At 39.2% G+C, this 27,116-nt stretch overlaps 1 protein-coding gene across 4 annotated transcripts in view; it reads left to right on the top strand.

Moving 5' to 3' along the window:
• Positions 1–27,116, top strand: part of C9 (complement C9) — a 78,275-nt gene that overhangs the window by 11,911 nt on the left and 39,248 nt on the right. For 2 of the 4 annotated variants that reach the window (XM_009449242.5, XM_009449241.5), the window contains exons 2-6: positions 10,617–10,722; positions 11,113–11,257; positions 11,520–11,667; positions 19,482–19,620; positions 19,963–20,034. In XM_009449242.5, coding sequence (XP_009447517.4) covers positions 10,617–10,722; positions 11,113–11,257; positions 11,520–11,667; positions 19,482–19,620; positions 19,963–20,034 — 610 coding nt within the window. Of the gene's footprint in view, positions 1–2,577; positions 2,755–10,616; positions 10,723–11,112; positions 11,258–11,519; positions 11,668–19,481; positions 19,621–19,962; positions 20,035–27,116 lie in introns of those variants that run through there. The other 2 variants (XM_016953372.4, XM_003310740.6) reach the window with 2 other exon arrangements.

The raw sequence follows: 27,116 nt of genomic DNA on the forward strand, positions 1-27,116 counted from the left end.
AAGGTTTCTCGTAACTGAATGATAAGATCAAATTTGCATTTTTAAAAGACCCCTCTGGATGCCTTCTGGAAACTGAATTAGAGAGTAATTTTTGTAGTCATCTAGGAGATATATAATGTTGGTGTAGACAAGAAAAACATCTGAAAGAGATGAAGAGAATGGATGGGTTTGAGAATCATTTACAAGACTGTAACAGCAAATTTTTGTGGTTGACTAGATGGCATAGATGAGGATTGGAGTGCAGGATGAGACAAGTAGCACCAGGTCTCTGATTAGAATGACTGTATAAATGGAAGTGCCATTTGCCAAGACAATAAATACAAGGGAGAAGCATATTTGAGAGGGGAGAAAAATTAACACACTCATTTGGGAATGCATTGAGTTCAGTAAGTCATGAAGACCTTCAAGTGCAAGGTCCAATTGGAAGTTGTATTCAAAAGTTTAAAGTTCAGGAGAGATGTCTGGGCTGCTGACTTATCTCTGGGTGTCTGATATGGTTTGGCTCTGTGTCCCTACCCAAATCTCATGTCAAATTGTAATTCCCATGTGTTGAAGGACAGGCATAGTGAAAGGCGATTTAATTATGGGAGTGGACTTCCCCCTTGCTGTTCTTGTGATGGAGTTCTCGTGAGAGCTGGTTGTTTAGAAGTATGTAGTACTTCTCCCTTCACTCTCTGTCTCCTGCCACTATGTGAAGATGTGCTTGCTTCCCCTTCACCCTTCCACCATGATTGGGTTTCCTGAGGCCTCCCCAGCCATGCCTCCTATACAACCTGTGGAACTCTGTGTCAATTCAACCTTTTTTCTTTAGAAGTTACCCAGTCTCAGGTAGTTCTTTATAGCCAAGTGAGAACAGACTAATACAGAAAATTGGTAACAAGAGTGGGACATTCTTTAAAGATACCTGAAAATGTGGAATTGACTTTGGAACTGGGTAACAGGCAGAGGGTGGAAGAGTTTGGAGGTCTCAGAAGAAGACAGGAAGGGAAAATGAGAGAAAATTTGGAACTTCCTAGAGACTTGTTGAGTGATTTGGGCCAAAATGCTGATAGTGATATAGACAATGAAATCCAGGCTGAGATGGTCTCAGATGGAGATGAGGAACTTATTGGGAACTGATCAAAGATCCTCTTGCTACGTTTTATCAAAGAGACTGGTGGTATTGTGCCCATGCTCTAGGAATCTGTGGAACTTTGAACTTGAGAGAGATGACTTAAGGTATCTGGTAGAAGAAATTTCTAAGCAACAAAGTGTTCAGAATATGGCCTGGCTGCTTCTAAAATCCTATGCTCATTCGCATAAGCAAAGAGAACTTATATTTAAATGGGAAGGAATGTGTAAAAGTTTGGGAAATTTGCAGCCTGACCATAAGGTAGAAAAGAGAAACTCGTTTTCTGGGGAGAAATTCCAGCCAGCTGCAGATATTTGCAAAAATAAAGAGGAGCCAAATGTTAATAGCCAAGACAAAGGGGAAAATGCCTCCAGGGCATTTCAGAGACCTTTGTGGTAGCCCCTTCCATCACAGGCTTGGATATCTAGGAGGTAAAAATGATTTCATGGACTAGGCCTAGGCCCAGGGCCCCACTGCTCTGTGCAGCCTTGGGACATGACACCCTGCATCACAGCTGCTCCAACTCCAACTGTGCCTAAAAGGGGCCAAGTACAGCTCAGGCCATTGCTTCAGAGGGTACAAACCCAAGCCTTGGTGGCTTCCACATGGTGTTGGGCCTGCAGGTGCACAGAAGGGAAGAGTTGAGGTTGGGGACCTCAACCTAGATTTCAGAGAATGTATAGAAATGCCTGGATGTCCAGGCAGAAGTTTGCTATAGGGACAGTGCCCTTGTGGAGAACCTCTACTTGGGCAATGTGGAGGAAAAGTGTCAGGTTTGAGTCCCTGCACAGAGTCCCTACTGGGGCACTGCCTAGTAGAACTGTGAGAAAAGGGCCACCATCCTCCAGACCCCAGATTGGTAGATCCACCAACTTGCCCTGTGTACCTGGAAAAGCTGCAGGCACTCAATGTCAGCCCATGAAAGCAGCTGCAGGGTCTATACAGGCAGCGGCACAGAAGCAGAGCTGCTCCTTGCATTAGCATTCCCTGAACATGATTAGTGGAGTCAAAAGAGATCATTTTGGAGCTTTAAGATTTAATGACTGTCCAACTGGGTTTTGGACTTGCATGGTGCCTGTAGCCCCTATCTCTTGGCTGATTTCTCTTTTTTGGAAAGGGAGCATTTACCCTATGCCTGTACCTCCATTGTACCTTGGGAGTAATTAACTTGTTTTTGATTTTACAGGCTCATAGGCAGAAGGGACTTGCCTTGTCTCAGATGAAACTTTCAACTTGGACATTTTAGTTAATGCTGGAATAAGTTAAGACTCTACGGGACTGTTGGGAAGGCATCACTGTGTTTTCAAATGTGAGAAGAACATGAGATTTTGGACGAGCCAGGGTGGAATGATATGGTTTGGCACTGTGTCCCCACTCATCTCCCATGTTGAATTGTAATCCCCACATGTTCAAGGAGGAGCCTGGCGGAAAGTGATTAAATCATGGGGCTGGACTTCCTTTTTGGTGTTCTCATGATGGAGTTCTCATGAGACCTGGTTGTTAAAAACTGTGTAGTACTTCCCCCATCACTCTCTCTCTCCTGATGTTATGTGAATATGTACTTGCTTACCCTTCACCCTTCTGCCATGATTGTAAGTTTCTGAGACCTTCCCAGTCATGCCTCCCATACAGCCTGTGGAACTGTGAGTCAATCAACCTCTTTTCTTTATAAGTTACCTTGTCTCAGGTAGTTCTTTATAGCCATGTGAGAACAGATTAATACAGTGTCATTAGCATAAACATGAAAACCAAAGTTCTGGGGAAAATATAGAGAAAAATAAGAGAGAGAGAGAGACATCCAAGGAAAGGATCTCGAGGGAAAATTAGTATTTCAAGGACTATCAGAAGAAGAGGCACCTGCATAAAACAGTAGGAGTACCAGGCAGAGAAGAAAAAAGAAATGAAAGAAAGACCCTATAATCCAAGAGAAGAGAGTGTCCTGAAGAGCAACAGTGGTGAATACATTGAATGCCATGAAGCAGTCAGTAAGATAAGGACTGAAAGGAACAGGGAGGCACATGGCAGTCATCACGGAGTTGGGCAAGAGCAGCGTTCACAGGGCAGGAGGGTTGAGAAGTGTTGGGATGTAAGAAACAAGAGACGAGGGTGCTCACTACTTTCTCAAGAAACTTGGCTAAAAGAAAAGAGAATTTAGAAGTAACTAAAAGGGCATGTAGAGTTTGAAGGAGATAAGACTTGTTCTTTGGATGACAGAAAGACATAAATGTGCTTCCAGCATTTATTCTAAGAAGTGTTATTGTGAAGGGCAGGAGGGAGATGGCAGTGGTTGGAAGAAAATGTGTAATCAGGGATGGTGCATGATTTGTTCATTCCTTGGCTTTTTATGTTTAATATCACAAGCTTGAACACTTTATATTACAAATGGAAAGGATAGTAGAGAGGGAGAGTTTAAAAGGAAGGAGATATTCAATGAATCAGAGTCTCTAAGGGGAGCTGGGATCTAGAGAATTTGAGGAGAGATTGGCATCACCTAGTCTTTTCTGTGTTTTTTTTTTTTTTCCTTTTTTGTTTATTATACTTTAAGTTCTATGGCATATGTGCACAATGTGCACGTTGGTTACATATGTATACATGTGTCATGTTGGTGTGCTGCACCCATTAACTCGTCATTTACATTGGGTATATCTCCTAATGCATTCCTTCCCCCCTCCCCCCCACCCCACAACATGCCCCAGTGTGTGATGTTCCCCACCCTGTGTCCAAGTGTTCTCATTGCTCAATTCCTACCTATGAGTGAGAACATGCAATGTTTGGTTTTTTGTCCTTGCAATAGTTTGCTGAGAATGATGGTTTCCAGCTTTATCCATGTCCCTACAAAGGACATGAACTCATCCTTTTTTATGGCTGCATAGTATTCTATGGTGTATATGTGCCATATATTCTTAATCCAGTCTATCATTGATGGACATTTGGGTTGGTTCCAAGTCTTTGCTATTGTGAATAGTGCCACAATAAACATACATGTGCATGTGCCTTTATAGCAGCATGATTTATAATCCTTTGGGTATATACCCAGTAATGGGATGGCTGGGTCAAATGGTATTTCTAGTTCTAGATCCCTGAGGAATCGCCACACTGTCATCCAGAGTGGTTGAACTAGTTTACAGTCCCACCAACAGTGTAAAAGTGTTCCTATTTCTCCACATCCTCTCCAGCACCTGTTGTTTCCTGACTTTTTAATGATTGCCATTCTAACTGGTGTGAGATGGTATCTCGTTGTGGTTTTGATTTGCGTTTCTCTGATGGCTAGTGATGATGAGCATTTTTTCATGTGTCTGTTGGTTGCATAAATGTCTTCTTTTGAGAAGTGTCTGTTCATATCCTTTGCCCACTTTTTGATGGGGTTGTTTGCTTTTTTCTTGTAACTTTATTCGAGTTCTTTGTAGATTCTGGATATTAGCCCTTTGTCAGATGAGTAGATTGCAAAAATTTTCTCCCATTCTGTAGGTTGCCTGTTCGCTCTGATGGTAGTTTCTTTTGCTGTGCAGAAGCTCTTTAGTTTAATTAGATCCCATTTGTCAATTTTGGCTTTTGTTGCCATTGCTTTTGGTGTTTTAGACATGAAGTCCTTTCCCATGCCTATGTCCTGAATGGTATTGCCTGGGTTTTCTTCTAAGGTTTTTATGGTTTTAGGTCTAACATGTAAGTCTTTAATCCATCTTGAATTAATTTTTGTATAAGGTGTAAGGAGGGGATCAAATTTCAGCTTTCTACATATGGCTAGCCAGTTTTCCCAGCACCATTTATTAAATAGGGAATCCTTTCCCCATTTCTTGTTTTTCTCAGGTTTGTCAAAGATCAGATAGTTGTAGATGTGTGGTATTATTTCTGAGGGCTCCATTCTGTTCCATTGGTCTATATCTCTGTTTTGGTACCAGTACCATGCTGTTTTGGTTACTGTAGCCTTGTAGTACAGTTTGAAGTCAGGTAGCATGATGTCTCCAGCTTTGTTCTTTTGGCTTAGGATTATCTTGGTAATGAGGGCTCTTTTGTGGTTCCATATGAACTTTAAAGTAGTTTTTCCAATTCTATGAAGAAAGTCATTGGTAGCTTGATAGGGATGGCATTGAATCTATAAATTACCTTGGGCAGTATGGCCATTTTCACGATATTGATTCTTCCTATCCATGAGCATGGAATGTTCTTCCATTTATTTGCATCCTCTTATTTTGCTGAGCAGTGGTTTGTAGTTCTCTTTGAAGAGGTCCTCCACATCCTTTGTAAGTTGGATTCCTGGGTATTTTATTCTCTTTGAAGCAATTGTGAATGGGAGTTCACTCATGATTTGGCTCTCTGTTTGTCTGTTATTGGTGTGTAAGAATGCTTGGGATTTTTGCACATTGATTTTGTATCCTGAGACTTTGCTGAAGTTGCTTATCAGCTTAAGGAGATTTGGGGCTGAGACAAGGGAATTTTCTAAATATACAGTCGTGTCATCTGCAAACAGGGACAATTTGACTTCCTCTTTTCCTAATTGAATACCCTTTATTTCTTTCTCCTGCCTTATTGCCCTGGCCAGAACTTCCAACACTATGTTGAATAGGGGTGGTGAGAGAGGGCATCCCTGTCTTTTGCCAGTTTTCAAAGGGAATGCTTCCAGTTTTTGCCCATTCAGTATGATATTGGCTGTGGGTTTGTCATAAATAGCTCTATTATTTTTAGATACGTCCCATCAATACCTAATTTATAGAGAGTTTTTAGCATGAAGGGCTGTTGAATTTTGTCAAAGGCCTTTTCTGCATCTATTGAGACAATCATGTGGTTTTTGTCTTTGTTTCTGTTTATATGCTGGATTACATTTATTGATTTGCGTATGTTGAACCAGCCTTGCATCCCAGGGATGAAGCCCAGTTGATCATGGTGGATAAGCTTTTTGATGTGTTGCTGGATTCGGTTTGCCAGTATTTTATTGAGGATTTTTGCATCAATGTTCATCAGAGATATTGGTCTAAAATTCTCTTTTTTTGTTGTGTCTTTGCCAGACTTTGGTATCAGGATGATGCTGGCCTCATAAAATGAGTTAGGGAGGATTCCCTCTTTTTCTATTGATTGGAATAGTTTTAGAAGGAGTGGTAGCAGCTCCTCCTTGTACCTCTGGTAGAATTCGGCTGTGAATCCATCTGGTCCTGGACTTTTTTTGGTTGGTAGGCTATTAATTATTGTCTCAATTTCAGAGCCTGTTATTGGTCTATTCAGGGATTCAACTTCTTCCTGGTTTAGTCTTGGGAGAGTGTATGTGTCCAAGAATTTATCCATTTCTTCTAGATTTTCTAGTTTATTTGCGTAGTGGTATTTATAGTATTCTCTGATGGTAGTTTGTATTTCTGTGGGATCGGTGGTGATATCCCCTTTGTCATTTTTTGTTGCATCTATTTGATTCTTCTCTCTTTTCTTCTTTATTAGTCTTGCTACTGGTCTATCAATTTTGTTGATCTTTTCATAAAACCAGCTCCTGGTTCATTAATTTTTTGAAGGGTTTTTTGTGTCTCTATGTCCTTCAGTTCTGCTCTGATCTTAGTTATTTCTTGCCTTCTGCTAGCTTTTGAATGTGTTTGCTCTTGCTTCTCTAGTTCTTTTAATTGTGATGTTAGGGTGTCAATTTTAGATCTTTCCTGCATTCTCTTGTGGGCATTTAGTGCTATAAATTTCCCTCTACACGCTCCTTTGAATGTGTCCCAGACATTCTGGTATGTTGTGTCTTTGTTCTCATTGGTTTCAAAGAACATCTTTATTTCTGGCTTCATTTCGTTATGTACCCAGTAGTCATTCAGAAGCAGGTTGTTCAGTTTCCATGTAGTTGAGTGGTTTTGAATGAGTTTCTTATTCCTGAGTTCTAGTTTGATTGCACTGTGGTCTGAGAGACAGTTTGTTATAATTTCTGTTCTTTTACATTTGCTGAGGAGTGCTTTACTTCCAACTGTGTAGTCAAATTTGAGATAAGTGCGATGTGGTGCTGAGAATGTATATTCTGTTGATTTGGGGTGGAGAGTTCTGTAGATGTCTATTAGGTCCACTTGGTGCAGAGCTGAGTTCAATTCCTGGATATCCTTGTTAACTTTCTGTCTCATTGATCTGTCTAATGTTGACAGTGGGGTGTTAAAATCTCCCATTATTATTGTGTGGGAGTCTAAGTCTCTTTGTAGATCTCTAAGGACTTGCTTTATGAATCTGGGTGCTCCTGTATTAGGTGCATATATATTTAGGATAGTTAGCTCTTCTTGTTGAATTGCTCCCTTTACCATTATGTAATGGCCTTCTTTGTCTCTTTTGATCTTTTTTGGTTTAAAGTCTGTTTTATCAGAGACTATGATTACAACCCCTGCCTTTTTTTGTTTTTCATTTGCTTGGTAGATCTTCCTCCATCCCTTTACTTTGAGCCTATGTGTGTCTCTGCACATAAGATGGGTCTCCTGAATACAGCACACTGATGGGTCTTGACTCTTTATCCAATTTGCCAGTCTGTGTCTTTTAATTGGAGCATTTAGCCCATTTTGCATTTAAGGTTAATATTGTTATGTGTGAATTTGATCCTGTCATTATGATGATAGCTGGTTATTTTGCTCATTAGTTGATGCAGTTTCTTCCTGGCATTGATGATCTTTACAATTTGCCATGTTTTTGCAGTGGCTGGTACTGGTTGTTTCTTTTCATGTTTGGTGCTTCCTTCAGGAGCTCCTGTAGAGCAGGGCTGGTGGTGACAAAATCTCTCTGCATTTGCTTGTCTGTAAAGTATTATATTTCTCCTTCACTTATGAAGCTTAGTTTGGCTGGATATGAAATTCTGGGTTGAAAATTCTTTTCTTTAAGAATGTTGAATATTGCCCCCACTCTCTTCTGGCTTGTAGAGTTTCTGCCGAGAAATCTGCTGTTAGTCTGATGGGTTTCCCTTTATGGGTAAGCTGACCTTTCTCTCTGACTGCCCTTAACATTTTTTCCTGCATTTCAGCTTTGGTGAATCTGACAATTATGTGTCTTGGAGTTGCTCTTCTCGAGGAGTATCTTTGTGGCATTCTCTGTATTTCCTGAATTTGAATGTTGGCCTGCTGTGCTAGGTTGGGGAAGTTCTCCTGGATAATATCCTGCAGAGTGTTTTCCAACTTGGTTCCATTCTCCCCGTCACTTTCAGGTACACCAATCAGACATAGATTTGATCTTTTCACATAGTCCCATATTTCTTGGAGGCTTTGTTCATTTCTTTTTATCCTTTTGTCTCTAAACTTCTCTTCTCACTTCATTTCATTCATTTGATCTTCAATCACTGATACCCTTTCTTCCAGTTGATCGAATCGGCTACTGAAGCTTATGCATTCATCACGTAGTTCTCGTGCCATGGTTTTCAGCTCCATCAGGTCATTTAAGGACTTCTCTACAGTGGTTATTCTAGTTAGCCATTTGTCTTATCTTTTTTCAATGTTTTAGCTTCTTTGCATTGGGTTCGAACTTCCTCCTTTAGCTCAGATAAGTCTGATCGTTTGTAGCCTTCTTCTCTCATCTCATCAAAGTCATTCTCCATCCAGCTTTGTTCCATTGCTGGTGAGGAGCTGTATTCCTTTGGAGGGGGAGAGGTGCTCTGATTTTTAGAATTTTCAGCTTTTCTGCTCTGTTTTTCCCCCATCTTTGTGGTTTTATCTACCTTTGGTCTTTGATGATGGTGACGTACAGATGGGGTTCTGGTGTGGATGTCCTTTCTGTTTGTTAGTTTTCCTTCTAGCAGTCATGATCCTCAGCTGCAGGTGTGTTGGAGTTTGCCAGAGGTCCACTCCAGACCGTGTTTGCTGGGTATCAGTGGCGTAGGCTGCAGAACAGCGAATTTTGCTGAACAGCAAATGTTGCTGCCTGATCGTTCCTCTGGAAGCTTCATCTCAGAGGGGTACCCAGCCATGTGAGGTGTCAGTCTGCCCCTACTGGGGGGTGCCTCCCAGTTAGGCTACTCGGGGATCAGGGACCCACTTGAGGAGGCAGTCTGTCCATTCTCAGATCTCAAACTCCATGCTGAGAGAACCACTACTCTCTTCAAAGCTGTCAGGCAGGGACATTTAAGTCTGCAGATGTTTCTGCTGCCTTTTATTTGGCTATGCCCTACCCCCAGAGGTGGACTCTACAGAGGCAGGCAGGCCTCCTTGAGCTGTGGTGGGCTCCACCCAGTTCGAGCTTCCTGGCTGCTTTGTTTACATGTTCAAGCCTCAGCAATGGCGGGCGCTCCTCCCCAGCCTTGCTGCCCTTGCAGTTTGATCTCAGACTGCTGTGCTAGCAATGAGCAAGTCTCCATGGGCGTGGGACCCTCTGAGCCAGGTGCAGGATATAATCTCCTAGTGTGCCGTTTGCTAAGACCGTTGGAAAAGCACAGTATTGGGGTGGAAGTGACCCGATTTTCCAGGTGCTGTCTGTCACCCCTTCCCTTTGGTAGGAAAGGGAATTCCCTGACCCCTTGCACTTCCCGGGTGAGGCGATGCCTTGCCCTGCTTTGGCTCACACTCAGTGGGCTGCACCCACTGTCCTGCCCCCACTGTCTGATGAGCCCCAGTGAGATGAACCCAGTACCTCAGTTGGAAATGCAGAAATCACCTGACTTCTCTGTCACTCACGCTGGGAGCTGTAAACGAGCTGTTCCTGTTCAGCTAGCCTTTTCTGTGGTTTAAGAGGCCTAACTATAGGAAGGATCAGTGTCAGGTCAGGCAAGTAGAGGTAGGGAATTTGTAGGATTCTTGTTGGGTGGTTTCTGGTTCTGATGTGTTTTCTTTTTTTTGTAATTATCCTGGGTGATATTTCAACCAGAAGAGACTCAAATGGTGAACCAACAGAGAAAGGAACGTTCAAAGCCAGAAAAGCCCTGCTGAGCAGTGGGCCTGGGGGTGGAAAGGGAGGCATAAGTGCCAAAATATATGATGTTAAAACTCAGAAAGATCAGGAATAAGTCCTGAAGTGAAGTGTGAAGTGGCAAAGCATCCAGTTTAGGGCATACAGAATACCAGAGAGGGGAAACCTGATTTATGAGGTGCCCGCTACAGGAATGGCTGGGCCTGGGCTGGCTGGCTTAAATTTGCAAGAGAATGAGGTAACTTAGCCTCACCAGATTCTTGGGAGGGGTAGGGTATGGTGGATGGGAAGGAAGACACACAAAAAAATAAAATCAGATTTCTGACTTCATTAAGTTCATAATCTAGTTGGAAATATAAGATTAATCTATGTAAAACACCTGGAAAGATGCTTTGCTAGTTTTCCTCATTGCCGTTGTTTTGTTGTTTCAAATATTTGCATTCCTGGGAAGTTAAAAGTTAACTTACAATACAGACAAGAATTAACAAAAAGATGAGTTGAAAATACAAAACAGCATGCAATTGAGGGTGAAATGAGAGACATAGTAAAAAGATAAGTGGTATAATTTGAGAGGGGATAAAGTACAAAATGAACTGTGTTTATGAAGACTTCTTGGAAACAGATATACACAATGGTCATTATAAACTGGGATGTTCTATTATCTTAGTTATGACCCAGAGCTAACAGAAAGCAGTGGCTCTGCATCACACATAGACTGCAGAATGAGCCCCTGGAGTGAATGGTCACAATGCGATCCTTGTCTCAGACAAATGGTAAGTGTTCATCTCCCTTCCCCACTGACCTCCCCAAATGGAAACTGTATTGCTAGCCTCTCCAGAAAAATGACTATGAGGCAGGGAGCCCCATAACTGAGTTCCAAACCCAGAAAGAGAGATAAACATTTAAATGTATGTTGCTAACTTTTCCAGGAAATCTTTATGTTGTACAGAATACTAAATGAGTGTCCAGAGGAATCATCTGTATAAGAGGCTGCCAAACCTAGAATGCAGAGTGTTACCCTAAATAACATCAGTGACTTCTTCCACCACTTCTATCTTAAAACCATTGACTCATTGCAGGGATATAGTTGTATGGATGCACCTTTAGACCATACCCTTTTTTTGGCATTAGAAATTCTAATCATTCCAACTGATATTGTGCAGTTTCGTTCAAGAAGCATTGAGGTCTTTGGACAATTTAATGGGAAAAGATGCACCGACGCTGTGGGAGACAGACGACAGTGTGTGCCCACAGAGCCCTGTGAGGATGCTGAGGATGACTGCGGAAATGACTTTCAATGCAGTACAGGTAATCTTTGTGCTTGAATTGCTCATTGTGGCTTTCTGTGTGCCTTCCTGAATGAAAAGAAAAAAAAAAGCATATGCTTCTGGACACTTGGATTTCCAAGCGTGAAAGGCCCCAAAAGGGGCCATCTATATATTCTGTACAAAGAACTCAAATGTGTTTTTCTGATACCTCACCTCCAGGGTTAAAATGCATTTGATAACTTCAGAAAGAAAGAGAAAATTTGACATTAGATACATTGAGTCTCTCCTGATTTTGATTGCAGGCAGATGCATAAAGATGCGACTTCGGTGTAATGGTGACAATGACTGCGGAGACTTTTCAGATGAGGATGATTGTGAAAGTGAGCCCCGTCCCCCCTGCAGAGACAGAGTGGTAGAAGAGTCTGAGCTGGCACGAACAGCAGGCTATGGGTGTGTATTTTACTTGTACTTTTTCAGATGAAAATGAGTGAAAATGATCTCCATCTCTCTCATTGTGATAGACTGGTAGAAGCATTTGTGCGAGGGACATAGGTGATACAGCTGATGGGTCTGTATTATTTTTGAACTACCTTTGAGCTTAAAGGAAGTGCTAAATAAGCATCTCAGGATAATTTGGACAAATTGCCTGCCCTCAGTAGGGGTCTGTAGAGTGGACTAGATGATCAAGATGTTAGATAATTGTCTCTCAGTGGAGCAAGAGATGAAATCTCTCATTTAGGAACCTCTGGGAGACCACAGCAACATTGACATGATATGTTAACATTTGGAATGAATTTCCAATAGGAGATCTAGCAATTCAATTCAAATATTTGCATTGCTGGGAAGGCTGCCTTCCATTGGAACTTCTCCTGGATCTTGGGAGTTTCCAGCATTCCAGAGGATGATTATGTTGAGGTTCTGGTTCTCATTATAGAGAGCTGACATTTCACTCATTTTCCATACAAAACCTAGGGGCTCTGGACAGGTGGCTGTAAGCTCAGATGGGATGTCTTGGAGTTTAGAACTCAGGATTATACAGAATAGAGACTATATGCAGAGAGATTCGGTTCTATCCTGTTCTGTTCCATATATAGTCAGAAGGCATCCTAGGAATATCTACTACATGGCCTCTCTTACTCACTCTGAGCTGTTTTTGGTAAAGGTGGATTTGTTGCTATTTTTGGTAAAGGGGGATTTGTTGGAAAATTGTCCCCAACAAAGACATGGTCATTCTTCCACCCAGTAGTATATTGAAAGAGATGGTATATGGCTTTATTTCCTCACCTATAATGTAATGTGTCTCTTTATGCTCATAATTCCTGTGCCTGGGTCATAGTAGGTGCTCAGTAAATACTTGGTAGGTGGATAAATTGGCTAATTATTAATTAATGAATATCCTTTAAGTACTTTCTAAAATATTGTCAATTGGCATCATGTAAGACTGAATTTCTTTTCAGGGATAGGACTCCAGTCCCGGGTATGGAGATGAGGAGAGGAAAAAAGACAGGGGTGATGGTAAGAGCAAGGCTGGTAGAAGGGTAAGGCAGTGGTTCTCAATCAGTGGTAATTTTTCCCCCAGCAGACATTTGACGATATCTGCGGCGGGTCACGCCTGTAATCTCAGCAATTTGGGAGGCCGAGGCAGGCGGATCACGAAGTCAGGAGATCGAGACCATCCTGGCTAACACGGTGAAAACCCATCTCTACTAAAAATACAAAAAATCAGCCGGGCATGGTGGCGGGTGCCTGTAGTCCCAGCTACTTGGGAGGCTGAGGCAGGAGAATGGCGTGAACCCAGGAGGCAGAGCTTGCAGTGAGCCGAGATCACGCCACTGCACTCCAGCCTGGGCGACAGAGCAAGACTCCATCTCAAAGAAAAAGAAAAAAAAAAGAGAAAAGACAGTATCTGGAGACCATTGTAGCTGTGACATCTTGGAGGGGGTGAGAATGGGGAGTGCTATTGGCATGTAGTGGGTGGAGGCCAGAGATGATGCTAAGCATAGGACAGCCTGACCCAAAGCGTCAGTGCCGAGGTTGAGAAACCCTACACAAAGTTACTAGGCAGTTCCTATGATAAGACCTCTATAAAGTTTAGCTAATGAAGGAGATGTCTCCTCTCTCTAAGCCAAATGAAACTTCTACTTCTTAAATCTAGGTAAGAAAAATATCCCAGGATACCAAGAGTCAGGCACCAGATAAAGCATTTCACGTGCCCTTCATGCACTTTATAAAATCTTGTTCAAGCAGCATTCAGAATTACTTACAGTGCCTTTGGCCCTTAGCCTAAAGGTGGGAATCTCAAATCAAATGGATGGTCTTAGGCCCCTAAGTTCTGCAGGCCCTCTTAGTAAATTTTAGGCAGTAAATGGCATGGGAGTTTTCCCAAATCTTATAACTAGATCATGGTGTGCTCAAATGGTCCTGATTCTTTTTATTTATTTCCTCAGGGAAAGATTGTGAGTCCATGGTGAAAGCCCATTACTACTTTATTTTGCTTTAATTGGGATCCAAGAAACAACTTTCTTTTTAATCTAAATAAAACAGCTTAACATATGTTATTTATTCTCATTCAGTGCAAATTTATAGTTTGTCTTATAGGAAAAGAATATAGAAATATTGGCCCATTTAGCTGAAAAACAATCATTCATAATCTATTGGTTTCCTTTGTTCAGGGAAAAGAAAAATTTGTTGCATAGCATTTGTCAGAGAGTTTCATAATGAAGCAGGGCTAGCTAGGAATTCTTAAATACCTCACGCTTTACCACAGTCAGGGTTGGTGTTAGGAACCATCCCACAGCTGAGTCTTCAAGGCTGTGTAAGAAGGTGGTGCCCCAGCTATGGGAAAAGGTCAGCTGCAGAAATGGAAAATGAAGTAGGTCCTGATAGAATCAGTCCATCAACATTTTTTAATTAAATTCCCCATTACCATGAGTAATAACCTATGTTAAATTTAGTCTTCATGAAACCTATTGTTCTATGACAACTTTCATTTGCATAATACTTTAAACTTTTCAAAATATTTTTCCACAGTGTATCTCCATAGATTTTCCAAATAATCCTGGGAGATTGTTAGAGGAGGTATTATATTCATTTTATAGATAAGAACTGAGTGAAATAAATAAGGCCATTTGACTGATTAGTTCTAGTAGAGCTGAAACAAGTTTCTCTGAGTCTCATAAAACTATATTTTTCTACCATACCACCTTACCCTCTCCTCCTTAAAACCCCAACCAACACCCACAGCGGTTCCCTCACATCACTACAAAATCCATAAGTCTTAACTTCGACACCTTAACTTCAAAGCACAACTAACCTTAAAAAATGAAACTCCTTAAGTAGCTACTTATCACACAAATATTTGAATTAAGGAATATAGGAGAGTGGTATAAATCAGTAATTAATATTTAGGAAGAGGTTTCAAAACAACATATATTGTTATATTTGTAATATTCTTTCATACCATTCATGTTGCATGTTTACTCACTACAAACCTCCAGTATTCTTATATGGAGCTGTGGATTCTTTGTGAAATAGAGGTAATAGGAGTACACTCCCTAATCATAGCAACATGCTTATAAACTACATCTACCCAATTCATTCTGGACAACCTCAAAAAGTCCTATCAATAGTCACATACAGTTAGATTCTTCTACATGTGAAAGTCACAAGCACTCATGGTAATTAATTTATACTGTTTTCATTTGAAGGCCTCTCACATCTATGTTCTTATGCCAGGAGAATTGAGTTGTATCACAAATGTTTCAGCCTCTTATTTGTAGGCATCTGAGATTCTCCAGAAGTGTTTAGGGAAATCCCCCAACCCATCTTGCATTCATTGAAAAGGCAAACATCCAGCCAGCTGTAAGTGATATGCAAGGAATTATTTTTTGTGATCTAAGCATAACACCACTTCTGTGAAGGGAGCTTTCTCTTCAGTTCACCTGGTAAATTGGAACTGCCCCTGGTTCTAGATGCAGGTGTGAAAGCAGGCATCTATAAGCACTGCCAAAGAACATTTTTTTTTTATTTCCCAGGTGATGACTTTCCATCCATGAGAAGTGTTCATGTTTCTTGGCAGAAAAAATTGGCTTATTCTGGACTAGACTGGCTGTCTCTGTAGTAGTGGAACCAAGTCCAAAGCTTTTGAAACATTTCTTCCTTTGTTGTGCTTTAGACTGTGGATCAACTTCATTTTAACTTTCCAGATGGGTCCAGCCAACTGGCCAATTTGATGATCTATAAAACAATAACCTTCAAACTAGGATGTGCATACCATGGGGTGCACAAAAACTTTCCAAGGGCAGACAAATAAGTCTTAAGGTAATAGTTTCCTCAACTATTAATTATGTAGCTAAGCTAATAGTAAATCCTCAACTTCCATATGAACATGTTTTTCACAAAATTAATAAGCATGACAATTCAGCTGCATTCAAGCTGTCAGGCCCATTCTCCTTTCTTGCTTTTTTAAACAATCACTTACTTCTTACTTTTTAAGAGCAGAGTATACTCCTCACCCATCTCACACTCACATTTTACTATAGAGAGGAAAAAAAAAAACAAGAAACAACTCCAAATGTTAGCACTCAACTAGACTCTGACACCTTGAAGTTTTGTGATCTCTAATTCTTTTTATCAACATTGAAAGATTAACTAATCAACTTTTAGATAATGGAGCATAAAAATAATTTTTGATGAAAGATCACTAACTATGGGATCTCTTTTTGGTATATAACTCAGAAAAAGGGATTAAAATTGTGTGACATTGTTATAATAAAATTTCTTTTATTCTTATCTACTTATTTATGTGAGTAAAGCTTCTCAGCACTTACAACTATAAAAATGAAAAGTAGGACTCAAATTGATACTGAACACCGTCTCTTCCTAGCACCATGAATGAATGAATGAAGTAATATTCATTCATGGATGTGGGAACCAACATATTAATTTAAAAAGAAGACTCATTCATTTCATTAAGATAGCTTTCCAATAAAATTTTACTTATGTTTAGTAATGATTTTTAAAAATTTAAGATACCTATATATGCCACTATTAATAAAGAATTTTTAATACTTGGACCCTATGGTCAAAGAGTATTTAATATTTTTAAATTTCAATTAATATCTTTTTGGTACAGAAAAGTATGACAAGATAATCAATAAAAACTTTCAAAAATAAACTATATTACATTAGGTTAAAATTCTGTGAGGGAAATGGAATAGAAATGTGGATCCAAGAATAAAAAGGGGCATAGAGTATATAGGAAGTCTGTGTGCCTTCTGTTCACTTTTGCTGTGAACCTAAAGCTGCTCTAAAAAGTAAAGCCTATTAAAAAAATAAATAAAAAGGAATAAAAATAACTAAAAAATTTCCAACTGTTAGAAAAATATCAATGCTGTATGACCCAGCATCACTACAGCATTTATATTTATTGATTTTATCTTTAAAGTGGTAAAATAATTATATGTTAAAGTACAAATAATGACAACATTATTAGGAATTATATTCTTTGCATCTACTTAATCTTAAGATGAAAAATATTAGATGTCACGCTAAAAATGTGCAGGAAAGTATAATTTATCAAAATTCCTTTATAGCGGAGACAAACAGAGTATCTGAAGACCATTACCCTCATAACATGCCATTTCCGTCTCTGAGCTCTTACCCACACATTTCTCCTGCACTAGCCCCATCCCAATTTACCCACCCCTCAAAACCCATATCAAATCTTTCTTCTTCTAAAACTCTTTTAATGACCCTCCCATGGTGATTTCTTCCTCCAGAAGACTCAATGTGTAAAGCACTCACATGTACCACTCATTTGGCACAAGTACAATCCTCCCTTTCTACCCATCAGGGATCGGTTCCAGGACCTCCCACATGTACAAAACTTTCAGGATGCTCAAGTCCCTGATATAAAATGACATAGTATTCGCACATACCTATGTACATCCTCCTGTACTCTTTAAATCATCTCTGGGTTATTTATAACACCTGATACAGTGTAAATACCATATAAATTGTTGCTATACTACAAGAGAAAAAAAGTTTGTGCATGCTTATCATGTACATTTTTTTCCAAATGTTTTCAATCCATGATTGGTTGAATCCACAGGCACAGAGCCTACAGATATGGAGGGCTGATTGTGTATTCTTCCTTGGCCTAGTTTTTGAAATTGGTGATTTTATGTTCTACTCCTTAATTTGAACACAATTTGCATGGAAGCAGAGAGTGTATATAAACTGTCTTAATATTCCCCCCTGCCAATTGCAAACACTGTACAACACATAGATATAGTAGTCACCTAAGAGCTAATCATCAATATAAACAAAAGTTGATTTCATTGTTCACTGAAAATAAAGAGGTACAATGTCTCTGTTAAAGTAGCCACACCAGATATGTAGTTCACTATCATATAAAGAAAATGTAGCTGAGATCTTGTTTAAGAAACAACCCAGGTCATGTGCTTCCAGTATTTTATGTCTTACTGGTGGAGAGCTTGTGTCAAAACCTTAGTGATACAAAAATAAGTGTTTATTTCTCACAAGGCTGGGCTTCACTGGGAGCTTCACCTCAAGCTTCAACAGCTGGGTGGTTCTGCTTTTCACTGGGATCACTGGGATAGCCAGGTTGAAGGGGCAGCAGCTACCCATTAGAAGCCCTTTTCAAGGCAATGGCACAAATACACGAAAGCAAAAGCAATGAATGAGGCCTCTTCATTCCCATGCTTTGAACTGGCCCACTGTCACTCACAACTACATGCCATTGGCTTAAAATAAGTCACATGGCCAAGCACAAAGCCACTAGGGAGGGAAGCATACTTTGCCCCTGATGAGGTCATGGCAAGGGTGTACATGCAGAGATGGGTAAAGGATTGGGACAAAAATTTTAATTTATCATGAGGAATAAGGTGTTTAAAAAAATAAATCAAATATATGATGTTTTTTTCTTTTTTCTCATATTCAAATTAATAGGTCTAATTTTTGACCCTATATTAGAACTTTAAGGCCATAGCATTTTTCATGAAAGGTATTTTGGTGGGACAGGCAGTGGGAGGTGGTCAATTTTATCTATATGTCAGCCTTGAGGAAGATATTCATGCGTCAGTTTCTTAACTTGCCTTCCATTAAAGTTGAACCACTTTAGATTCACTTGGGAACTTCGTAGATTCAAAGTTTATGTAAAATGTGCTATTTGTATAAAGATGTTGTTTTTAACTAACCCACTACCAGTAGGAAACCCTTTCAATTATTTCTCTTGCATAAGCCATGGGTTTACAGTAAACTACCCACTCTTTGACAAATTGGTCTTAAAACCAACATCCAGATTTGTAATCCAGTTCATTGGAGTTAGGAATGTGGCCTAGGGCAATGGAAGAGTTTGTGTTTTTGTTTTTGTACCAAGGTAAGTTATAGATTTGATCCTCAAACCTATTGGCCTCCCTGGCTTGGGGCCGTTTATTCCAGATACAGCCTGGACAGCAATGACTGTGTTCCTCCAATGAACAGAGGTATATTTCACAAGGAAATAACTGCTTCTAGTTCATATATTGTTTCTAAGCCTACAAGTAAAATTTAACTTTTTTAAAAGCTAAATAAGATTTATATTTATGAATGAAAGCTTGCCAAATAAAAATATTTTGCTATGGGAAAAAATAGAACTTTTGAGAATGCCTTGCCAGGATGCTAAAATTTTTGTGTTCATCTTGGAGAGCATAACGGGAATAATATAAGCCTGGAGGGAATGAGGTTCTTGACAAGCAATGAGACAGCTGGAGGAAAAGGCTTAAGTTTAAAGAGAATGGGGTGAGTGAGAGAAAGCCCCAATGTTGATTCATAGATGAAAAATTACATGCATATGTTATATTGGCCCCCTGAGATGCTCTGTTCTCAAATAATTTAAATAGTTGGTATTACAGCATCAGTTATTGGTTCACTAAGGGAGGTTAGGTAAGAGTTACAGCAGTGAAGTTAAAACTCCAGGAACCAGATGGTCCCATGTGCCTTACTTATTGCATTTCTTTCATTGCACTCTAAACAGTGCCTTAGTTGCCTAAAAGAGTTCATAAGCCTCTCCTAAGGTATGCTTTCTGCCAGAGACACTGAGCCAAGGTGAACAGGCTCTTGCTTCTGTTCCTGATTATAGCACACACATATTGGGTGACGGTGACATGCACTGAAGCTGTCTCACTTTTTCCAGCTACAGAGGGCTGCCTTGCATTATGTTGTGGTATTTCCACTTCTGATACTACTCTGTTCATTCTCAGGATCAACATTTTAGGGATGGATCCCCTAAGCACACCTTTTGACAATGAGTTCTACAATGGACTCTGTAACCGGGATCGGGATGGAAACACTCTGACATACTACCGAAGACCTTGGAACGTGGCTTCTTTGGTCTATGAAGTAAGTCTCCTCGGAGGAAAACACATTGTTCAACTTTTGGCTGAAAAATTGCTTAAATAAGTTTAGTACCAAACAATGTGAAAAACTCAGTAGAATAATAATTTCACATGAACACAAGACTTAAAGAAGAGGCGATGTAGTTTGGATCTCTTTAGAAACATACAATTGTGTCTTCTCAATCCTCAGTAACATGCACCTAGTGATAAAGATGTGGCAAATACCTAGACTCCATAAAAAGAATTATCTCAGGATCTAACATAACTAAAAATTAAATCAGTGCTGATTTAAGTAGTGATAACACTGCTTACGTGCTACTTGAGTTTTGCTGTTATTGTTTGCTAGCCTCCTGATGAAAACTCATCTTTGCGTTGGTTTTCCTTCAGAATCCGCCTACGAAGAGCCTGCTTGACTAATGTGAGTGGCTATTTTCACTCACCTTAAACTCCTCTACCTCTTGAAAATGATTTATAAAAATGATTTTTACTCTACACAACACTATTCCAAACTTAGCTATCTTTCTTAAAGTCACCTAATTCTCTAGAACAATGACAGACTATAGCCCTCCACCATTAAAAGGATTAATATTTATCACCTTTAGAAATTCTTTCTTTGTTCCAAGCAAAATATAATGAAGAATAATAATAAGCTTGCTCTGACCCAGGAGCTACAAGAGTCTGTTTCTTAAAGTGGTCCCATTGGTAAAGAAGAGCCATAAGGTCTGCCTTATTCAGTTATTACAGGGCTCTTATTGTTATCAGTCCCAACAGTTTGAAAAATGTGTATGCTTTTAAATAAGCATTACTTTTTGAAAATATCATAAATCAGTCTCTACATTTTGCAGCCAGAAGCAATCATGTTTTCTCATGAATGCTAAAGACTGTCATATCTTGACCATTTGACTGGCATGTTTTTTTTCACATGTGGTCATGTTTCTTATACCTATAAGTCAGAATATAAGTCAGTTGCCAAAAAATCTGAGGAAATCTTTTGGGCTGTTGGTTTTCCCCCATAATGCCAGGTTAAACTTCTTTAAGCACAGATTTTTGTGATGGAAAGATGACAATTATTTTTAAAAAGTATTACATACATTCTCCTTTCTTAAATAGAAAATACCAAACATGGTCACCTTGGTCATTGCTGATGGGAGAAGGGTTATTGTTGTGTTGATTTAGTTTGTTTGGAGTTTAGTCTGCATTTTACGGTTTTCCTGTCTTCACCACTGTGATCAGCTCTTAGCTTCTCCAGAGGGGTAATAACTTGTACGACATAGAATAGTGACGGCTAGGGGCTGCCCAGGACTGATCTTGAAGCCACATTTGGAAAGGAAGCACTGCTTTCCCTTATCCATAACCCTGGAAACAGATGTGTTTCAGCATTTCAGAATGTTTGGTATTTTAGAAAGGTGATGTGGTGTGATATAAATCACAATGGAGTTTGGAGCAGCATCACATAATCTAACACATCAATATTTCTGTAGCAAAACTAATCTATGTTCATATATGGTGGGAAAAATGAAGACTATAGATACCTTTTACTAGTTCAGGTGAGATTAATACCCCCAAAAGAGTTTGATGTCAAGCTTATTAGAAAGAAGATAGGAATTGTGGACTTGAATATTTATTTGGTGCCAACTGGGGCAGTGGGAGTTGAATAGGGGTTGGCTAAGGCCTCCACATCACTCCGTTGCTGCTCCCACTGCTGATAATCCCCTTATTCAAATCTGTTATGGTCTTGGAAAATAAGTAGCCAAACTCATTATTATTATACATAAAAGAACACAAACTTATATGAGGGGAAATATCTACTTTAACTCCTTAGAGATGATTTTTTTCTTTAATTCCTACTACTTAATGAAATATGTCATTTACTTTCTCATGTGTATCAGTAGTACCTGAAGGCAAATTATACATATTATACTTCTTTATAGCTTATTACCAATACCAACTCCATATAATACTCACCAGTTTTTGTTGGATGAAATAATTTTTTAACTCTTGCCTTAGTTACTTATTGGCAATAATTTATTGGCTTTCATTTTTGACAGAATTATACTGGTCCATCATAACATGGGAATGCACCTAAATAATGACATCTTATTCTCATCCATTCATACTCTCTCATTTAGGGTCTTTTGTCTCTAATGGGCTGTGGTTCTAGAGCCACTCTGCTTAGGTTGAAATCCCACCTCTGCCCCTTAGTGCTGTAAAATCTCAGGCAAATTACTTATCATCATTGTGCCTCAGTTTCTTTATCTATAAAATAGAAATAATAATGCCTACCTCATGGAGATAAATGGGTCTAAATATGTGAAACACTCAGAAAGTCACTGGCATATAGCAAGCCCTCAGTAAATATTAGCTATTATTCATTTTAGAGTATAATTAGTTAAAGACTTAGCCAAAGCTAGGTACATAATTAGTGGTCACATAGCAGGTCAAGATTTACTGACCACTTTATAAATTAGCAGTAATGACCAAGAACAACTGTAGGAGTAAAAAGGGGAGGGGGGAGTGATGATTGCGTTTATAACTTAGGTCCTTTTCTACTTACTTTTCTTTGGTTGTTTCTTCACTTTTGTTGTTGAATAACAATTTGTAAGCCTAAATCAGGTTTCAGGTGTTCATTATAATTCTTCTTAAATCTGAGTCTCCATGAAAATGTAAGATTTGGGAGATGAACAAAAATTTGCAAAATGCACACAGATTATAAGCATAGTTTTCGCCCCAATCCTGCCAAAATCCTGGGTGACTTCAATATCATGTGGACTGCCAAGTATTTCTTGTTGCCTCATAACTTCCTATACCATTTCACTATAGCCACTCTCATTTCTAGCCACCTAACCCTTGGCTTTGTCTTTACCAGAACTTTGCTGTCTCTGAAATTTGAAAATCCAACTTTAAACCCTCTCATCTTATCACAGTTGTCTAACCTCTCAGCTCTCACCCTCATTTATGCCCACAAACCTCTTCTTGGCCTCATCTAGACCTTCAGTCTTTTTGGAATCTTTTGTTCTCCTGGTATATCTTGCTCTTCCTACTTTAAATTATTTTGTTCATCCAAGCTAGATCCATTTTGACTACATTTGCCAATATTAGCAATGTCCTTGTTTCCATTCCTCCTACAATCCAGAAAAACTCTGATTTGGCATGAACCTTATTGTTTTCTGCCCTACTTGTAAACTTACACTGCTGAACACTAAAGAGAATATTATGCTCACACAAAAACGGCTAGCATTATAATTTCAACTGAGTCCTCCACATTGTTCAGTAGGTCCGTAACACCTTCTCAGGCTTTCCTCATTCTCGTTCTTCACAGGAGCAGGCTCAATCATTCAGCAACACCCTCAAGCCTCTTACTCTTACTCACCATTTTGATCCTGGGTTCAGCAGATGACATTAGCTCCAACTTGACAGAGAATACCCAAGTCATAGGCAGGAGCTTTCCCAGTTGTTTCTTCAAAGTTATTCTATGTACTTACTTTGCTACCCAGTCCCTCTTTACATCCTTCTATTCTCTCAGTAGGAAGTTATTCTTTCTCTTCCCTAGCCTGGATCCCACTCCAAGTACATTGCTAGACATTCTGCTAAGCCTCCACTCAACCTTTCCTTCTTTTTCCTTCCACTCTGGCCTTCATATATAAATCTTTTTCAAGGGTCTCATCTATAAAGAAACAAATGAAGAAACCTCTGCCATCTCTATATACCCATGTTGTCTACACTTGCTATCTCAACATATGTGCATTGCATTTATTCCCCACTCTCTGTTATCTTGTGTCTATGCATTTTTCAACCCCCTTCAAGTCTATCTCAAGCTTATTTTGAGCTCCCTTTTGGAGAATCCTTAAATAGTATTGAACTCTTTCCAGAGTTCCTACATTGCTTCACTGATTTCTCTCTATATATTCTTCTTGAGTGATTTCCTTTTCCTCTTCTCCTATGGCTTCAGTTTTCACTCTATTCTGATTGCATACAAATCTTATATTTCCAGCCCACATCTCTCTCCGAACTAGATGCTTGTATATCCAGTTGTCTGCCATTGTCACAGAGTCAACATACCTACAGCTGATAACCAATCTTACTCCCAATTTCCTGCTTCTTGCTCTTGAATTCTCTGTCTTGGTAAGTGGAAATAATATCAACCTAGTCATCAAACTCAAAACCTGAAATCCCTCCTTAAGACATTCTTTACAGACTCATTTCCCTCAAAACCCACAATATCCAATCAATCTTCAAGTTCTATTATTATAATCTCCTTTAAATCTGTTTCTTATTCCCCATTCCCACTGCCACTGCCTTAAGCTCCCATCACTTCTCATGTAGGAATGACTCAAAATAGTGTTCTTAGTTTACAGCCTCTAGCTTTTCTCAACTTCAATTCATTCCCCACATTTCAGTGTAAAAATAATAAATCTGATCATTCTCCTTGAAGCTTAAATTTGGTGAGTGTCTATCTATAGCCTGCAGTGTAGTAGTTAATCTCCTTGGCAAGGAGTACAAAGTCATCCCTGATCGGATTTTTGATTGCCACTCCACCCTCAGCTTTCTCCTCTGAATCCTCCATCTTCTAAAATGCTTCTCCTACAATAAATGCAATATGCTTTGATTTTTTCTCTATTTTGGTATATATTTTGCTGTATAATACTTGCTTTTTGGTTGCTATCTCAGTCTTTTATTTACCACAGAATACTGAAAAACTAATATTGTATACTATGCTAAATAAATGCCTATTGAATGAATAAAAAATTCATGCCAGCATATTAACACTGCAAGTTAATATTTCTAATGATGGCAGAAAGCAAATATTTAATTGGAATTGCCATTAAAGTTGACAGCAAAATTGCAAGCAGAGGCTTAATACACATTCCAACTATTCTTTCTACTGACAACTTAAGCCCATTTAGAAAATCTAGCAGCAGATAAAGCTTATTACATACCTGGTTATTTGTCCTATGTTGATGTTTCTCAAGTGGAAAATATGTAGTCTTTCCTTATAGAAACTGCTATCTTGAAAGGGACTCTGTTCTACAAATAAACTCATGCATTCAGGGTTGAAGTCATAGGCAGGGGTTAAATCATGAAGGCACTCATGTGCCATAATAAATACACTGAGCATAGTCCTGAGCATAATGAGGGAGCCACTCCGGAGAGCAAAACCCTGAGAGTTTCATTTTAGAACTTTGTGTTTTGTGGAAATAAATTTTAAGGGAACAAGACCAGAGGTAATGAGAACAGAAGGAGGCTATTTTATGGTCCAAGAAGCAGATGACAAAAGGCTAATCTGGGCTGTAATAGTAAAGATGAAGAAGAAGAGATAAAATCCAGCATATTTAAGAATTAAGAAATTATTAATAAATTGGAGACAGTATATCATATGATCAATCACAAGGTTCTGAATTAAGATTCTCTGGGTTTAAATTTTGGTAACTTCCTCCACTTACCATCTATGTGAATTTAGGCAACTTAGTTACATTTCCTGGATCTCAATTTCCATGATAAAATCGTATGATAATAGTATACACTTCACAGGGTTTCAGAAAGATTAAATGTGTTAATAACTGTGAAGTGATTAGAATAGTGCCTATCACAAACTCAACTTTCTATAGATGGACCCTATAAAAATGGAAAGAAAAAAAACCCCACACACACAACCAGTGAATTATAGGCCATCAAAAGAGATGTGGGAAGTTGGATGTGCAGGAAATCTACCAAAGAAGGCGTGGGTTCTAAGAAGATAATGATTCGAATGCTGGTAATTTTGAGTTTGAGGGTCTATATGAAATTAGATGGAGTTATCCTACAACAAGGAGATTACTTGAATCAAAATGGAGAGAATGATCTAAATTGTAAAAAGAGATCTAGGTGTTAATTAACATACACATGATCATTGCATCTTTTTTTTTTTTTTTTTTTGAGATGGAGTCTCACTCTGTTGCCCAGGCTGGAGTGCAGTGGCGCAATCTCAGCTCACTGCAATCACTGCCTCCAGGGTTTAAACGATTCTCCTGCCTCAGCCTCCTGAGTAGCTGGGATTTGAGGCGTGCGCCACTGTGCTCAGCTAATTTTTGTATTTTAGTAGAGACGGGATTTCACCATGTTGGTCAGGCTGGTCTCTAACTCCTGACATCATGATCCGCCTGCCTCGGCCTCCCAAAGTGCTAGGATTACAGGCGTGAGCAACCGCGCCTGGCGATCATTGCATTCTTGAGGGTGCCTGAGATTACCAAAGAAGTGTACAATGAGGGAGAAGAGAAGAACATAGAGACTGAAGTCCTAGAGCACACAAACGTTTAAGATTTAGGCACAGAAAAAATATTCTATAGATAATAGAGATGGATTGTACTTGTTATCCTTTACTGTCAAATTACCCCAAAACTTAATGGCTAAAGGGTTAAGAATGTGACAGTAGCTTGGCTAGATGGTTCTGGCAGAGGGGTGCCTCAAGAGGTTACAATGAATCTGTTGTTCATAGGTTTCTTCTCTCAATTAGTGAGAGATGGCTTTGATAATAATAACTAATATGTGGTTTATGGTTTTATTATCCATTTGTACAAATAAAATTTTAATGACATCTTCAACAGTTTTCTCTACTTACTCTCTATTTACAACTGCTCTCCAAACCTCCACAACTTGAACTCTGAAATATTTCTTGATCGTGTCTATCTCTTCCATTTTTAGTGCCATAAGCAATGTTTATTTCTTTTCAAGGAGTATTATATGAACAAATTCTTAAACAGGGTAACTTCAACTGACCCTTATAATATGTCTGGCCTCCTAGAACATGCAAGCCCCTTGATCTTCTCTCTCTGAATCTAGCTTCTCCAACATCTGTTTATTCAGTACTCATAAAGAAACTTGCTTCCATCTTTGTGTTTTTCTGCTTTCTGTAATCTTGCCCCTTGGTCTCTTGTCCAAGACTTTTGCTTTTCTCTCTATGATGGTTACAAGTATTGGTCTATTTCTGAATGCTTAACATTGAGCCTAGACTTCTTTTTGCATGGATGGATTTTTCCATTTCCCAATTCAGCTTTCATTCCTATGCTTTCTGGGATGACTCCATCCTCAGAGTTTCAGGCTGTACTCGCCACTACCATCCTGGCATAGTGAGAAAAGCTACTTTTTCTTGAGCCATTCAACAACATCCTAATTGATACCCTGACCAACAATCTGTTATATCTGAAAGTGGCCCTCTACGCTGCTGAGTTGATAATTGCCTTATGCCATTTCCTTTCTAGTCATTTCACACACAAGTGCAGGTGCCTACAAATTACACCCCCTGTATCAGAAAGCATGGTGCCACCAGTATTGTTCTTTTTTCTCAAGATTGCTTTGGCCATTCGAGATTTTCTGTGGTTCCATACAAAATTTAGGATTGTTCTTTTTATTTCTGTGGAAAATGACATAAAATTATGATAGGGATTGCATTGAGTTTGCAGATCATATTGGGCAGTATTGCTATTTTAACAATATTAATTCTTCCAATCCATGAATATTGGATAT

Source organism: Pan troglodytes, chromosome 4, assembly GCF_028858775.2.
Source record: "Pan troglodytes isolate AG18354 chromosome 4, NHGRI_mPanTro3-v2.0_pri, whole genome shotgun sequence".
Taxonomy (NCBI): domain Eukaryota; kingdom Metazoa; phylum Chordata; class Mammalia; order Primates; family Hominidae; genus Pan; species Pan troglodytes.